The 16,308-nt window shown below is 38.2% G+C and overlaps 1 protein-coding gene across 1 annotated transcript in view; it reads left to right on the top strand.

The window, feature by feature from the left end:
* Positions 1-16,308, top strand: part of acsf2 (acyl-CoA synthetase family member 2) — a 45,513-nt gene that overhangs the window by 3,524 nt on the left and 25,681 nt on the right. The window contains exons 2-10 of the mRNA XM_041815012.1: positions 1,043-1,238; positions 5,654-5,782; positions 7,352-7,405; positions 7,489-7,607; positions 8,231-8,393; positions 9,817-9,912; positions 11,850-12,001; positions 15,871-15,962; positions 16,110-16,183. Coding sequence (XP_041670946.1) covers positions 1,043-1,238; positions 5,654-5,782; positions 7,352-7,405; positions 7,489-7,607; positions 8,231-8,393; positions 9,817-9,912; positions 11,850-12,001; positions 15,871-15,962; positions 16,110-16,183 — 1,075 coding nt within the window. The remainder of the gene's footprint in view (positions 1-1,042; positions 1,239-5,653; positions 5,783-7,351; positions 7,406-7,488; positions 7,608-8,230; positions 8,394-9,816; positions 9,913-11,849; positions 12,002-15,870; positions 15,963-16,109; positions 16,184-16,308) is intronic.

Here is a 16,308-nt window from a genome sequence, read left to right as displayed (position 1 = left end):
TGCAACTAAACTTTGTTACTGTTACGCTTAAACAATAAATAGAAACCAAAGGTTAACATTTTGATTATTCAGATTTTAAACCTTAATTTTAGGGCGACAAAGTCTGTTCTTTTCACCCTGCTTTAGTGGTGCACACACTGAAGTTTGATCTCAGTGGTTGGAGGATTCTTGCATTATTTAGTTCTGTAGCGGTAAAACCAGTCAGAATCTTTCAAAGCCTGGAGTGGCAACCTGGATTTGACAGATGCATAGTCATGTGTCATCAGCATAGTGGCGAAACATTTTTTCATGATTGTCCAAAAAATCCATGCAGAGAGAAAATGTAAGGGGACCTAGTATATAGCTTTGAGGTACTCCATAAGTGAATACACTTCTGTAGTATTACACTAGATCAGTGTTAATTTCAGCGACTAAAACTATGACCAAAAATGTTTGTCGACAGCTTTTTTTGCAAGAGAAAGACTAGACTAAGACTTACCAAAATAGATTTCTAAGGACTAAAACTGAATAAAATTAAGTTTAGTTTTTGTTGAGATGGCTAAAACTAGACTAAAATGTAATTCAGTTTTCATCGGACATTTAAAATCCATGATATTCCTCCATTCTGGGTTAATCTGTCAGAATGTAAGGTTTGGCAGGGTGCATAGAAGACACTACCATGATTTGGTACCAGATTAAGGTAACAGAATAAATGCTTGGACTCAAAGGAAAGACTAAAATGTGGGTACTTTTTATGGACTAAAACTAGACTAAAATGTTTTTCAGTTTTTGTCGACTAAAACTAAAAAGGGTAGAAATTACTTAAATGTGACTAAAACTAGAGACATTTAATCTAAAGACTAAGACTGAAACTAAAATTAAAAACCGGTGTGAAAATTAACACTGCACTAGCTCAACATTAACTATTTTTCATGTTATTGCATTTTAATTATACTGTAATTGATTTGCAATCACACCACTCCACTGTGCACAATATTAATACCATATTTACTATAAAAGCTTTTTTTTGCCACTCTCTAATGCACTTTTGTTCTCCCTGCAGCGGCATTCATGTGGACTCTCCTCCAAATATCCCCACCCTCACTACCAGCTACGTCCATGGCACCTCCTCCTCTCCTTTACTCCATTACACAGTAGCAGAAGCCCTGCAGAGGACCGTGGACCGCATGCCTGACAAAGAGGCCATGGTCTTCCTGCAAGATGGAGTCCGCAAGACCTTTGCTCAGTTTCAGCAGGATGTGAGTTGACTAGATAACAAATGTGTTTGGTAAATATGCAGACTCCTAAACAACTTATGAGGGCCTGAAAGATCTCAACTTAGCATTTTAGGATAAAAAAGACAGAATAAGGTAAAAAAAACAAAAAAAAAAAGAAAGAAGAAGCACGGTTGAACAATTAACCTCTCTTAAAGTGCACAACTAATAAAAGACTAATGAAAAACTAAAGAATCAGCACTCAGATACATCCTTTAGGGTTTTTTTATTACTGGGCGAGGCAGTTTCCGATCCAGAATAGAAGCGTTTCGACACACTCTGTCAGCGTTCAGTGTCATTCAGTTATTTCCATCATTGCTCAATTAGGGTCAAACATTTTTCTACTCAGGACATTACGCTTAAAGTTAGGCAGAAGATAAACATTTGAAGGTCCACAACCAGGTTATGGCCTTGGCTTTTAGTGTTTTCTGTAACCTTTCTGAATATGTCTTACTATCTTAAAGGGACATTTCAGTATTTTTGAAGCTGGGTCATATGAGGTATCGAGAAGTAAAAGTGGGATTAGCCTCCAGTGACTTCAGTGAGCATTGCTCCTTTAAGAAGAACTCAATGGTTGTACCAACCAGGAAGCTAGGCTATACAGTGTAACAGACGGGTACGGTTTGTCAACAGAATTTAGTGAGTTTTTGGTAAAAATGGTCCACAAAACAATGTTAGCTCGAACATACGCACTGTTGAAAACTTTTGAAGCATTCTCTTTTGTACCCAGAAGGCCTCTGTGTTTTTGTTGCCATGCAGGCTTTAACTACCGGTTACATGCACTTGCATTGTAAAATAGTGACAAAAACACAAAGGCTTTCAGAGTTAAAAGTAAAATGCTTCAGAAAAATTTTGACAGTGCCTATGTTTGAGTCAGCATTGTTTTGTGGCCCATTTTCACCAAAACCTTGCTAAATTCCAGGAAGAAACTTTACCCATCTGTTACGCTGTATCGTCCATCATCAGACGGATCCATCTTACAAAGCTTCTGTCTCAAATGCTTGTTCCAAGTCAGAGAATGACCGAACAAATCAGCATTTGGCAATTGGTGTTGATATAGCTATATTTTTAAGAGAACTCAAACAATATTGCAGAGCAAGATAAGACTGCATAGCTTCTATATTACTTTTCAACCAATTAAGTATCTCCTCTTAGATGTTCATGTGGCTTTTATGAGGAAAACATGATAATGCAGATCAGAATCCTCAGTGAACATCTCTAGCTGAAATATAACCTGTGTAAATTGATGTCCGAGTAAAGGGGCGTCTTCCTGGACTGGTTTTATGTGCTAATGATGAGGTAGGAGCCTTAAAAAAACCTTTTAGCTCTCCTTGTTATCAAACTTTAACCCATCTCTCTGTTTTATTGCTGACTAATGACTTGTCAGGGCATGTGAATGTTGACATTGTTGTGCAAAAGGTCAGTGGAACCTTGATAGACCTTTTATCAGAGCAGAGGGGGTGTTTTTTTGCTAAAGGCCACATCAGGAGAGCAGACCTGTCATTACTGATAGTAATGTTTATAAGAATGTCTGCTGAAAAAGCTGTCTCAGTGTCAGTTCCATGTTCAGTCTGGTTCAGCCTGCATTCTTTGACTCAGTTACCTGGAAAATCGTTTAATGCATGCTGACTAACCAGAACACCAGCATTTATCAGCACAAAGTTCAGCTGTCAAGCGTCTTGACTTATTTAAACACAAAATGATCAGCTGATTTCTGCTTTTAAAAATTGTTTCTGACAATACTACATTTTTTCCCTTACGATAAAAACAGCATCTTTTCACTCAGTTTTCACTTTAGTTTAATATGTATATGCATAATATGTAAGCCCAGTGTGTTTTGTTTTTGAACACTATTTCCATGTTATAAAATCCACAGAAGCACACTCATGCTCAGATTCAGCGTGAATTGAACATTAATACATAAAAAGATAATTAAATGAGCGAAATATTCTCCCACTTTTGGCGGTTTAATTTTTGACCTTTTGCTGCAAAAAGTGGAATTGATTTTCCTTAATTCAGGTGAAAAAAGGTCTTTTGAAGTCTTGTATTAGAATTTTTAGAGTGTTTAGGATCCCTGATTAGAAACTAGAAATATTTCATAAATAAAACGTATGTAAGGTAAGAGGTCTAATCTGGGATTAGATAATGTAAAGACTCATTTGGCGCTAGCTGTAGCTTCATTAGCTTTAGCTAAAGCATAGCTTCACTAGCTACTTTGTTAAGTTTACTATGTTAGTAAGTGTAGCTATGTTAAGCTAAAGCTAACAAAGATAAAGCAAACCACTGTTGGCATAACAACATCATAACTACAAAACAGCTTTATCAAATGTAGCATAATCTAACATAGCAAACATACCTTTGTTTTCTTTAGGTTTATCTACATTTGTTATGTAGTTACATTACCTATATAGATTGTGTGGAAAACATAGTTTTGTTAGCTTTAGATTTAGCTATGTAGCCTACGTAGCTTATGTAGCTAATGTTGCTAATGTACCTTTGTTAGCTTTAAATTTAGGTACGTAACTCATGAATTTAAGAGAAGCTAACATAGCTTGGTTAGCTTTAGTTATAGCTACGTAACCTAGATATGTTTTGTAGATTTGTTAGCTTTAGATTTAGCTAGGTACTTACATAAGCAACATAGGTTACGTAACAGATTTATTAGCTTTAGATGCAGCTACAAAGCTATGTAACCTACGTATCCTCTGTAGATTTGTTAGCTTTATATGTAGCTATGTAGCTACATAACCTTCATAGCTTAGAGAAGCAAACATAGCTTTGTTAGCTTTAGATATAGCTAAAATCTATGTAACCTAAGTAGCTTATGCACATTTGTTAGCCTTAGATCTAGCTTTGATAGCTACGTAGTCTATGTAGTTACATAGCAAACATAGATTTGTTAGCTTATGATATAGCTATGTAGCTAACATAGTTTTGTTAGCTTTAGCCTTAGCTACATTAGCTGTGTTAGAATGCTTTCATGGAGGATATGTTTTTTTCCTGTTATCAGACTGTTTGGCTTTGTTAGAAGTTTTGTTTTCAGGTTTTGCACGTCAGGATTTTGACGTTTAACCAAGTAGCCTAACCCTTATCTTAACCCAACCAAACTTTAATCCATGATTTAATCTGAACTATTCCTACAAACCTTAAAAAATAAACCCAACAGGAGCCTTTATCTTGTAAAAGCACCACTTATTTGATTCTCCTTCCATTAACGACTGTGTTAAGAATCCACAGATGATATAGAGAGCTTTGTTAAGGGTAGGCTCAACCTGGGGCTGTCTCTGGAAAAAGGGGGTAAAAAAGAGGTTGCTTTAATTTAATAGGTCCTTTTACATTGTAGAAAGCTGAGATTAAAGCTTTACTCTATTAAATCTTTTTGTTTGTTCCTTAAATTCACTGAACTCTGTGAGGTGGGAGTATGTAGAGGTGTTGGACTTTGTTCAGTCAGGACACACAATGGCCTTACAGCGCTATAAAAACATGAAATCTGTTGAAAAAACTGTCAGGAAGAGATGTGCTGGTCAGCTTCGCCTACCTCTGCTGTTTACTTGTTTTAAATTGAGGAATCTGTTCAGAAAAACCTGCTATCCACAAGGTGTTATAACTAAAATGCACCATGGATACAATTCACATAATGAGGGAGAAAAGCTATTTAAGTGTCCTTCAAGGTTTGTACAATAAGCTACTCCCAAAGCATTCTGGGATCCTTTGCAGCACAATCCAGAAAGGCCACTTTTAACAGCTTTTCTCCCTCATCATTGGAACTCATCCATGAAATGAAAACAGTGGTTTGCTGTTGAGAAGATGCAACTTTTGCACCATATTGAAGTGTTGGCAGGGCCACAATCTGACAGTTGTGAGGGGCTGGGGGTTTTGGAGCCGCATGTTTCAGTGGAGCCTGGCCATCAGAATGGGCATCTTACAGCAGATTATAATTGTGGTCCTTCACAAGTAAGCAGCACAAAATATAAATGAGATGCAGCAGCAGAAGGGCAACTTCCTGTTGCATTTCTTGTTCCATTATGTAGCAGTCTGTAACTTAACATCTGTTATCAACATCATGATGGCTGCCATGACAAGACATTGACAGTCAGAACTATGAAATTAAAGATTTCTCTGGCTTTGAATTGTATTGAAAATATTTCAGGTAATATAAGAGCATCTCTATATAACATAGGGGTAGTCATCTTCAAATAAATGCAAACATTTCTTTTACATGTCTTCTGTTAGGGCTGACTTTTTAATGGTTGGATGATGATTTCTGAAAGTGTTTTCAACACCATGGATGAATGAATTTGTAGAAAAATCTAAGACTCTTAAAGTCAGAAATTGATCTTCACTTACAGTCAGCACAGACCAGTTTAACCAGTCTGTTTGTGTCTGTAATCTCTCTGTAGGTGGACAAAGCTGCTGCTGGGCTCCTGGCACTGGGACTAACAAAAGGAGACCGTCTTGGTATGTGGGGGCCCAACACTTATGAATGGATCCTGATGCAGTTTGCCACAGCTAAAGCTGGTATCATAATGGTGAGTCAGAGCTGCAGTAAAGTGTGCAGTATGAACATTATGAGCACCAAGTGCATTAATGAATCAATGCTCTGAAGAAGATTAATGTGAAACAGTGGGGGGAAGGGTCAACTTCTTTAAGATGGAAATTAAAACCTCAGGATAAACCACTGTCTGATTTGGCTTTTGCACCAATAATTATAATTGTATATTAGTTAGCTTTATTTTTCATAACTATAAGATAGCAGCAATCAAGGCCACCTATAGGGGGGGATAAAGGGGAGAACTTTCTGGGGCCCAGCCAAATTGGGGGGCCCATGGAGGTCAGCAAATCATGATCCATTGTAAATTAAAGCTGTGTTAACTGGAATATTCTATTTTTCCCCTAAAAAACAACCACTCTTATCAAAGCAACTAATTATTGATTTGCTTATTAATTTGTTTATTCCATAGTATATAGCCTTTTTCACCCACCTGTCTTTTTAAAAACAGAATAAAATGGGTTAAAAGTAGTAAAAATGGGTCAAAGTGACGAAAGTGGGTCAAAAATGTCAGTAAAGGTGATGAAAAGGAGATAAAAGCTGCAAAAAATGGATTTTGATTGGCAAGAAATGGTTAAATGTGAGGAAAGGGTTAACAGAGGAAAAAACAATAGGTGGAAAGTGTCAAAAATGGCAGAAAAAAGTGGTGAAAGCAGTTAAAAAGTGTCAAAAATGTGATTTATAGGGACTCTTGGTGGAAAAAAAGAGATGGAAAGGGGCTAAAATGTGGCAAAAATGGGTAGAAAGAGGTAAAGTGCACTAAAGAGATGAGAAGTGACAAATATCAGTCGAAATAATCAGCTGAAAAAGCGCTTAAAAGAAGATAAAAAGTGGTACAAATTTATAACATCAACATCAGATCCAAGCTTGACAAACTTTCCAGCTCTATATTGTTGCCAAACATCAGACTATTAGCCAGGATAGCTAGCGCTCATGCTACTTATTCAACACACATACGTTGATATTATTGACTGATTGTCAGGGGCAAATCTGTGGGCGGGCCTGGCAGCACCCATCCTTAATGCAACATATTTTTTGATTAGGCATTATAAATCAAGCATATAGTGCTAGTTGAGGCAGGCCTCAGAGTCAAGTGTTGCGGTATAACTGAGATCAGCTGATCTCACACAAGCCCTCATCAGCTGACAGCCAGCTGATACACTCTAAGCACTCTATTGGCTAATCGCCCTCATGCTGCCATATTTAAACTTCTCTAGCTTGGCTACGCTATACTGCTCCCTCTGCAAGCCACTCTCTCTGCAACCCTCCTCCACCCCAGCTCCTCCTTTATTCTGTTTCTGACTAAATCTGTGTCATTGATGCCTGCTCTGCTTTTGGGTTTTTCGCTGCTTCTCTCCCAGCCTTAAGCTTTTCTTGTCAGCACAGGAAAGACAGGAATGTGCGCTGTTCCTGCTTTCTATGTCAGAGCTGATCCTATCAGTAATTAGGACTGGTCACCAAAGACCAGCATTCATGAAAACAATCTCATGAGATGCATGTTGGCTTGTTTTTGCTCTTTGATCAAACTTTACTCTATTGTCTCCAACAGGTGGCTGTGAACCCGGCGTACCAGCCACAGGAAGCAGAGTTTGCACTGAGAAAGGTGGGTGACTCTTAATTTCCTGTTTTTCTCATTTTGACATGCAGAGACTGAATGAGGTGAATCCTCGTCTCCTCTTTCCTCAGGCGGGCTGTAAGGTCATCGTGTGTCCTGCGCAGTTTAAGACTCAGAAGTACTGTGACATGCTTAGAAAGATTTGTCCAGAAATCGAGACGTCGACACCGGGAGACATCAGGAGTGCCAGGTACAGCAGCTGTGGTTCTCATCTGCCTGTCTCAGTTTATAATTTAACTGGATGCTCTGTATATGAAGAAAGAGAAGACTGCAAGACAAACATGCAAATGTTTGTTAGAGTTATCACACTACAAGAATTTTGAAATGGTAAAAACAGACACCTAAACTGGTTTCGAAACAAAGGGAGACAGAGAGAATTCCTAGGAAGCAACTTTTCTGCACCCTGTATGAACTCTGTCATTCCAAAATGTTGCAAGTGTGCATGTGCAGTTTCACTAGTGTGTGGTCTTTGCCTGCAGTTTCGGTGGACTTATTCCTCTCTGATGCACCTGTCCTATGAAACAAAGATTGTTGATACATTAGTGAATGTATTGATAGTCTGTTAATATGCAAACCAGCTGCAGCTCCAGCTGACTGAAACAGATTTCTGCCCTCATGCATGTAGAAAACAACACCAGCCTCATGTTCGACCAGTTCTATCCTCTCTAGGATCCCTTAGCCGCCAGAGTTTCCTGATGTACTACCAGTTTATTCAACAGTAACATATTTTCAGCAGACTATAACTACTGAACTCTGCTCCCCTGTTAGAAAACATGACCCACATTTTTGAGTTCGTCTGGTTTTCCCCCTCAGACTTCCAGAGCTCCGTACTGTGATTGTTTTGGACAGTCGAGAGCCAGGAATGCTTCACTTTGAGGACGTGATGCAGGCGGGGAGCAGCCAGTACGTTCAGCAGCTTCAGGATCTGCAGAAGGAAATCTCTTTCGATGACCCCATCAACATCCTGTTCACATCGGTAACTGTTTCATAATCACTGCTGGCCTTAAATAAACCCTCAGCTGAGGTCAGAGCGAACTAAAACATGAGCACTTATCTGGAGAGATGAGGAAATAGGTGATTTTCCTTCTTTCTGGGGGAATTTCCTGTATTTTGGCACATCAGCAGACTAGATACAGGTCAGGGCCTTAATTCAACTAAGAAAGCATATTCCTGCTTTGGACATAGGAAAAATCATTTTTGCACTCTGAGAAAAGTTTTAGATACTCTTCACACTTAAAGTTGTTTTCTCCTTGTAGGTCATTTCTACATAAAAAAGTGTCCAAACTATGACCCGTTGACCAACTGCAGCCCATTGTCCATATTAAAGCAGCCCTCAGCAAACTCTAAAACTAAATTGAACTATGGCCTTGCTAGAGCTTGTGATTTGTGCTTGACTGCCCTGAACTCCTTAGCTTCAACACTAGGTGGTGCTGCTGTGTTAGATCTGTAGACAAACATTTTGACCAGGAGAATTCATTGACTTTGTTTCATGCTTAAATTGAGACGACAAATAAATCCAAAAGGATTACAGCAACAAATAGCAGCGTGCTCCTTTGCTCTGTTGTCTGCTCCAACTAAAGGTCTAGTTTACAAAGCATGTCATGCTGATCATCCTCAAGCACTAACACTGCTAGAAAGCTCTGTACACTTTGCTCTGTTCAGATGTTGAAATTACTTATTCGAGCCACTCTTTAACCCCTTCTCATCATTTTCTCTGCCCATTTTTCCAAGTTTTCCCCCACATTCTCCACTGTTATTCTATTCTGCCACTTTTTAACTGCTTTTTGCCATTTTCCCTCCATTTTTTTTGCCCATTGTTTGCCTTCGTTGACCCATTTTTTTGCTTCTGTTATCCCATATCTGCCACTTCTCAACCATTTTCCACAAATTCCCTGCCCAGTTTTCCACCTTTATCCCATTTAATCCACTTTTTGACCACTTTCTACCATTTACAGTCCTATTTTTGCCCCTTTTTACCTTTCTTGACACATTTTTGCATCTTTTAACCAATTTTTGCCACTTTTCACCATTTCCCATCCATTTTTACCTAATTTTAACCAGACATTTTAGTCAATCAGCTCTCACATTTTCAAAACTGATTAAAGATATTAAAAATGTCTTAGAGTCTGCCAGTCTTAATTTAAATACACTGCAGGTGAGATAGATTGTAGATGCTGGTCAGCCTTATATTCTCTATGTGGCCCCCAGAAAAACATCTGGACACCACTCCACTAGTGTCTTCATTATTTTAATGTATTCAGAAACAAAACAGGTTAGAAGGTTAAGAGAAAGGGGAAAAAGTCCACTTTGTTGATAATGACCCCTTAAGGGGTTTGCTAAAACTTCATTTGAGTCTTTTATTACAACTTCATAAACTGATTCCTAATTCGTGTTTCCAGGGCACAACCGGAGCTCCAAAGGGTGCCACTTTGTCTCATCACAACATCGTCAACAACGGCTTCTTTACTGGCCTCAGATTGGGATACACCTGGAGGGTGAGTCTAACCAACATGTTTTATTTCAAATTTTAAGTGAAACCTTCAGGCCTTTTAGCAGCTTTAAAACCACAAAATTCTTCACAGGAGGTTAAGAAGTAATGAGCTGTTATGAGGAGGTGTACAACACCAAAAAAAGACCAAAACAAACCATAAAGAGATTGTTTGTCCCTGTGCCAGATCATGTCCATTATTGTTTATAAACTCAACAGAGCAAGAGAGTATGGATTAATTCGCCACAGAAAATAGTCCATAACAAATGCCCATTTTTCCTCAGTTTAAAGGAACATTTCAAAATTACAACAGGTAAAAGAAATCTTTAAAAAAATCTTCACAGTTTTATGCCTCAGAGGGTAGAGGCCACAGGAACTGCCATGATAGCAGAATAATAAACTTTGATATTATTCTAGAAAAAACAAACATTATCAATACCTAATAAAATATAACAGATCAAAACTAGAAGTCCTCGACACCCTTTATTGGTTAATTTGTTGTTTTGAATGACTAAAGTCAGCACACACTGTTCGTACTGTTTTAGCTGACAGATCCACCCACAGATTTGGCTGGGCCCCTGAGAAACCCAGAGAACAGGCCCTCCCCAGTTATAATACTGGTGTGTGTTGGATCAGTAACATTAGTACTAGCTAGTCCTGGCTAAATGTTTGAAGTTTGGCAACAATCTGGAGCTGGAAAATGTTTCAAGCTTGGATCTGATGTTAGAGTTATTCATTTTTTCCACTTTTAATCCTCTCTGAATCACTTTCTGCAACTTTTGTTTGTCATTTCTCATTTCTTTTGTTAACTTTTTACCCATTTTGCCACATTTTTACCCCTTTTCATATCTTTTTTCCCAATCCATTCACTTTAATACTTCTTCTGCTGTTTTTTCTATTTTGACTCTTTGTTTTTCTGTTAATCCATTTTTGCCACTTTCTACCTATTGTTTTGCCTGTTAACTTTATCCCCAACTATTTTTAGCCAGTTTAAACCAGGTTTGCCATTTTTTATCCCCTTTTCACCACTTTTTCTGCTGTTTTTGCCTCTGTTAACCCACTTCTGCCACCTTCTACCTATTTTCTTTGCCTCTATACTCTTTCCCCCCCCACTTTTAACCAATTTCTGCCCCTATTAATTGTATTAGATCACCTTTTTGTGCTCATTTTTGGGGATTTCAGCCATTTGGCCATTGTTACACCATTTCTGGCCCATTTTGCTTCTTTAAACACATTTTTTGCCACTTCTAACCCATTTTTATTCTGTTTGAAGAAAACCAGTGGGTGAAGACAGTTATATACTTTGGCATGAATGAATAAATAATTTGTTGCATTGATAAGAGTGGTTGTTATTGAGGTAAAAAATAGAATATTACAGCTGTCACAGCTTTAATTTACAAAGGATCATGATTTTACTGAGCTCCATGGGCCCCCCTATTTGGTTGGGCCCTGGAACGCTCTCCCCTTTACCCCCCCTTATGGGCAGCCTTGTACGTTGACAACATTAAACACACATGTTGTACATTTTAAATGTGTTTGTGAAACTAAGCCTACAGGAGTTTGTGTACAATTTTCTGAAGAACCTATTCCTCTCCTGAATATGTTTATAAGAAGATAGATGTTATTTTTGTGAAGTTACAGTACTTTTGACTTGATTTATTGATAAGGTAATACATCATTATGTTGTTTTAGGACGTGTGGTACCAAAAAGCATGAAAGTATCGAACATTTTCACTCCCTGAGAGTCTCAACAAAGAGAAATAGTAATGTTCTTCCTGAACAAAGTTAACTATTGCTTGGCCAAGTAGAAACAGGAGAATTCCTCTTGCTGTTGGAGCAGTTTTGTCTTAGAAATAAGGGGGCGTGGCCTCTGATATCAGCTGCTGTTTATCCCTCTGTTTCAGTCTACACTTTAACCCTTTTTCTCCTGATTTGGTCCCACAGCCCGTCACTCGTATCTGCATCCCCGTGCCGATGTACCACTGCTTCGGCTCAGTGGGAGGAGGGATGTGCATGGCCCTGCATGGAGTCTCTCTGGTCTTTCCCTCCACCGGTTACGATGGAAAGGCAAACCTGGCAGCTATAGAGAGTGAGAGGTAACACCAGAAATCCTAAAACAGGTCAAGATCCAGACATGGGTAATAAAGTTTCATCATTGCTGTATAATAAGTAGATAGCCCACATAAATTTCAGCCCATACTTTCCTCCATCTGTAGAAACTGTCAGGATCTACTTTGGTCAAAGTAACTCCATGCTTTCTCTTGGTCTAATGAATTATAAACAAATTGAAAATATAAATCCCAGCTCCAGGGGGGTGAGATAGAAACTACCTTAGATTTACACATGGATGTTTCATTATATTACATATCCAAAAGTTGCATATCCTGACCTGAATTCTGACATATTTAACAGCTTTTATAGCACTGCTGGAGTTAAATTAAAGCGTTGTCCCATCAGCACATTAGTTACACAGATATTTTCCTTCATCCTAACTTGTTCCTAAACTTGTTTTAAAGAAAAAAAGTGAAAATAGACTTTTGAAACTGTGCAAAGACTTTTTAATCCTGTATTAGGATAAAGCTGTTTCACCGTCTGTCCCAGAACTTAGACGTTTATGTTTATAAGAAATTAAGCCCTATTCAATCAGAGCAGTGTTACAGCTCAGTTAGACAGGGCTTGATTTTGAACTAAATAATGGAGGAATTTAACAACTTAGATGCTGTTGTGTAAAGGAGGAATGCTGCTATAAATCATGTTTGACATGGATGTTATTCTCATCTACAATTTATTTTTATCTCGACTAATTCAGCATTCAGCTAAATGCAAAGAACAACTCATTCTAAAACATTAACGTGTTTAGACCTAAGGCTGCTAATGCACACTCTCTAAAACCTCAGTAATGTTTGAAAATAACCTGCAAAAACCAGAGGATTTTCTGGATTTTAACATTTACTAAATCCTTATTTTTCAGTCTTGGTAGCAAATAAAAACATGAAATAAACACACATTGAAGCTTAAAACTTTGGCTTTAACTTTAAACTCCCTTTGCCCTAAAGTTAATTATCATTTTTTTTATCAATCAAATCAAAACTCTCCTCCTCCTCTTCAAACATGTCCATCATACTGAGCCTTATTTTTCAACTCTGTTCTTCTTGTCCTCTAAATACTGCTGCAGTCTGCCTTAATGTTTCTCCCCTTATGACCATCGTTTGTTTCACTGCGCAGCTAAAAACCTTTTTAAAGTTAATAAACTTTACCGCTTTGAGGCTTAAGAGGCTAATACCGAAATATTTTTCATCTTGTCAGCTTTTCAGCGTGTTAAAACATATCAGCTCTTCGGTCTTGTGTCTTAAAAACAATGAAATCATCAAAGTCACGCTGATAATGATCATGTTGAAGACAGAAGTACACCAGCATGTCATCTGGTCTTTAAAGCACACAAACATTTCATCCAGTCTGGATGGGTTTAAGCATGTGATGCGTGCAGAAGATGCAGATTAAAAGGAAATGTGCATTCACTTGTGAGTTTGGCCTCAAAGTTCAAACTTTTAGTTCTGTTTCATGGTGCAGTCATCTACTGACACTGACACCGCATCTTAAATTTCTCACTTAAGAATGGACTGAACAATTGATGCATATTATTTACAGCAGCTCTGCCTGGAGGTAGTTTCTACGCCCATTTTCACAACTGCCACTTAAAGGATTATTTTCCTGTTTTTAGTTATCGACTCGTTCTGCATCTTCTATCAAATGTCCCAGCTCTATAAGTAAAGGTGTTGATGGGGAGGGATTGTATTTAAGCCATAAATTGTAGTAATTTGCTTTTTGTGCAAATGACAGGAGCAGATCTGCATGGTCTCTCCAAGTTTACTTCCTGTTCTAAGAACATGATGTGATTAAGCTCCTACCCTTTACAAATGATCATTCAAATACAGTTGAAACCAGAAGTTTACATACACTGTATAAAAAGACACATAACCTTTTTTTTTCTCACTGTCTGACATAACATCAGACTAAACGTTTCCTGTTTAAGATTACCAAAATTATTTCTATTTGCTAAATACGAGAATAATGAGAGAGATTCTTTATTTCTTCCTCCAAAGTCAGAAGTTTACATGGACTAAGATTACTGTGCCTTTAAACAATTTGGGAAAGCCCAGATGATGATGTCATGGCTTTGGAATCTTCTGATTTGTTAATTGACAACATTTGAGTTAATGGGAGCCATACCCGTGGATGTGTTTCAAAGCTCAAACATGCTGCTCTCTGTGTTTGACATCATGGGAAAATCCACAGAAATCAGCCAAGATATCAGGAAGAGAATTCTGGACCTCCACAAGTCTGGTTCATCCTTGGGTATGATTTCCAGATGCCTGAAGGAGCCACGTTCATCTGTTCAACTATACACAGGCATAAACATCATGGGAATGTCGGAGACGGGTTCTGTGGCCCAGGGATGAACGTACTTTGTTGCTAAATATGCGTATCAACCCTAGAACAAAAGCTAAAGAGCGTGTGAAGATTCTGCTGAAGCTAGTAAGAGAGTGTCGTTATCCACAGTGAAAAGAGTCCTGTACCCACATGGGCTGAAAGACCAGTCAGCAAGGAAGAAACCATTACTCCAAAAGCAGCATTAAAAAACTGGATTACAGTTTGCAAACACACACAGGGACAAAGAGCTTCATTTTTGGAGACATGTCCTGTGGTCTGATGAAACTAAAACTGGACTGTTTGGCCATAATGATCGTCGTTACTATGGAGGAAAATCCTAAGAACACCATCTCAACTGTGAAGTAACGGTTTGGCAGCATCATGTTGTGGGAGTGTTTTTCTGCAAGAGGGACTGGTGCGCTTCATGGAATAGATGGCATCATGAGGAAAGAACATTATGTAGAAATACTGACAACAAAAAAGGAAAAAAAAGTTAATGTTTTGGAGAGGGCGTCACAAAGCCCTGATCTCAATCCTAGAGAGAATTTGTGGGCAGAGCTGAAGAGGCATGTGTGAGTTTGGCGGCCTACAAACCTGACCCAGTTACACCAGTTCTGTCAGGAGGAATGGGACGAAAATCCAGCAAGGATACCCAAAACGTTCAACCCAAGTCAGACAGTTTAAAGGCAATGCTACCAAATAGTAAAGAAATGGATGTAAACTTCTGACTTTAAAGAAAATCATAAACATTTCTCTCTCTCATTATTCTGGCATTTGGCAAATAGAAATAGCTTTGACAATCCAGGCTGACCTCAACCAGGAAGAATTTAGTCTGAGTTAATGTCAAACAGTGAGGAAAAAAGGTTATGCGTCTTTAAAACAGTGTGTAAACTTCTGGTTTCAACTGTATATTGTGGCACAAAAAAGAAAAACTCTTCTGCACTTGTGCCTGACCGTGTTTAGAACCTTTTTACTGCTGCATCAACCTCACAGCTCTTCAGCAATCATCATCTATCACTGTCTGAGAAAACAGAATGAATAGAGGTCAGATAGATCACTTCTGAAGCGTTTCAGATCATCAGAAAATCTAAATGGTACAATCAGAAACTAGAACACTTCCTATGCTGATGATCAAGACATTTTTTGGTGTAATTCATCTTCATTTATCAGCAAATGTTAGAAAATAAGAAAGAAACAAACCAAAATATGAAAGCACTTTATTTAAATAAGTAAAACTGCTCTACATGAGCTTTGCGTCCGCAGATAGTTTGATTTACTGGTACATTTACACATTTTCTAAAGCTACCAGCCCAGTAAGTTAAAAAGTCTTTAACAAGGGCGCTTAAATATAAAAGGCAAAAAAAGCACCCAAATAAATCTTCAAATTAAAAGTCTTCCATGATGACCTTTATTTAGTATTTTGTTAGAACCTTCTCTTCTTGAAACTTACGTCTAACTGCTAATAAACACCAGCCAGTAGCCTGATAAAAGATTTTATTAAGTAATAATTGATCTTTCTTTGTTTCGCTCACAGGTGCAACTTTGTCTACGGCACTCCGACCATGTATGTGGACATGCTGAGCCAGCCGGACTTCGCTAAATACGATCTGTCATCTGTTGAAGCGGGTGAGAAAAGACTCAGTCTGCTTTTATTTTGATGGCAGCACCATGCAACACCATGACTTTGTTATTTTATGCCTTTTTAAAGCTCATATTTAGCCTTGTTTCCATATTCTGCTAATATGTCCACATTAATAAATTTGTTGTCCGCAGGCATCATGGCGGGTTCTCCTTGTCCTCCAGAACTTGTCAAGAAGATCATCGCTTTAGGGATCAAGCAAATAACCGTGAGTGTTACTTTTTTTATTTTTTACTTTATTTAAGCAAAAACAGCTGATAAACTAAAGTCAGCAAAGGTACAAAATGATTCAGTGGTGCCACTTCAGCACACTAGGGGGCGACAAATCCCTTC

This window comes from Cheilinus undulatus, linkage group 20 (genome assembly GCF_018320785.1).
Source record: "Cheilinus undulatus linkage group 20, ASM1832078v1, whole genome shotgun sequence".
NCBI lineage: Eukaryota > Metazoa > Chordata > Actinopteri > Labriformes > Labridae > Cheilinus > Cheilinus undulatus.
The sequence above is the reverse complement of the archived record's forward strand: the minus strand, read 5'-3'. Positions and strand labels throughout refer to the sequence as shown.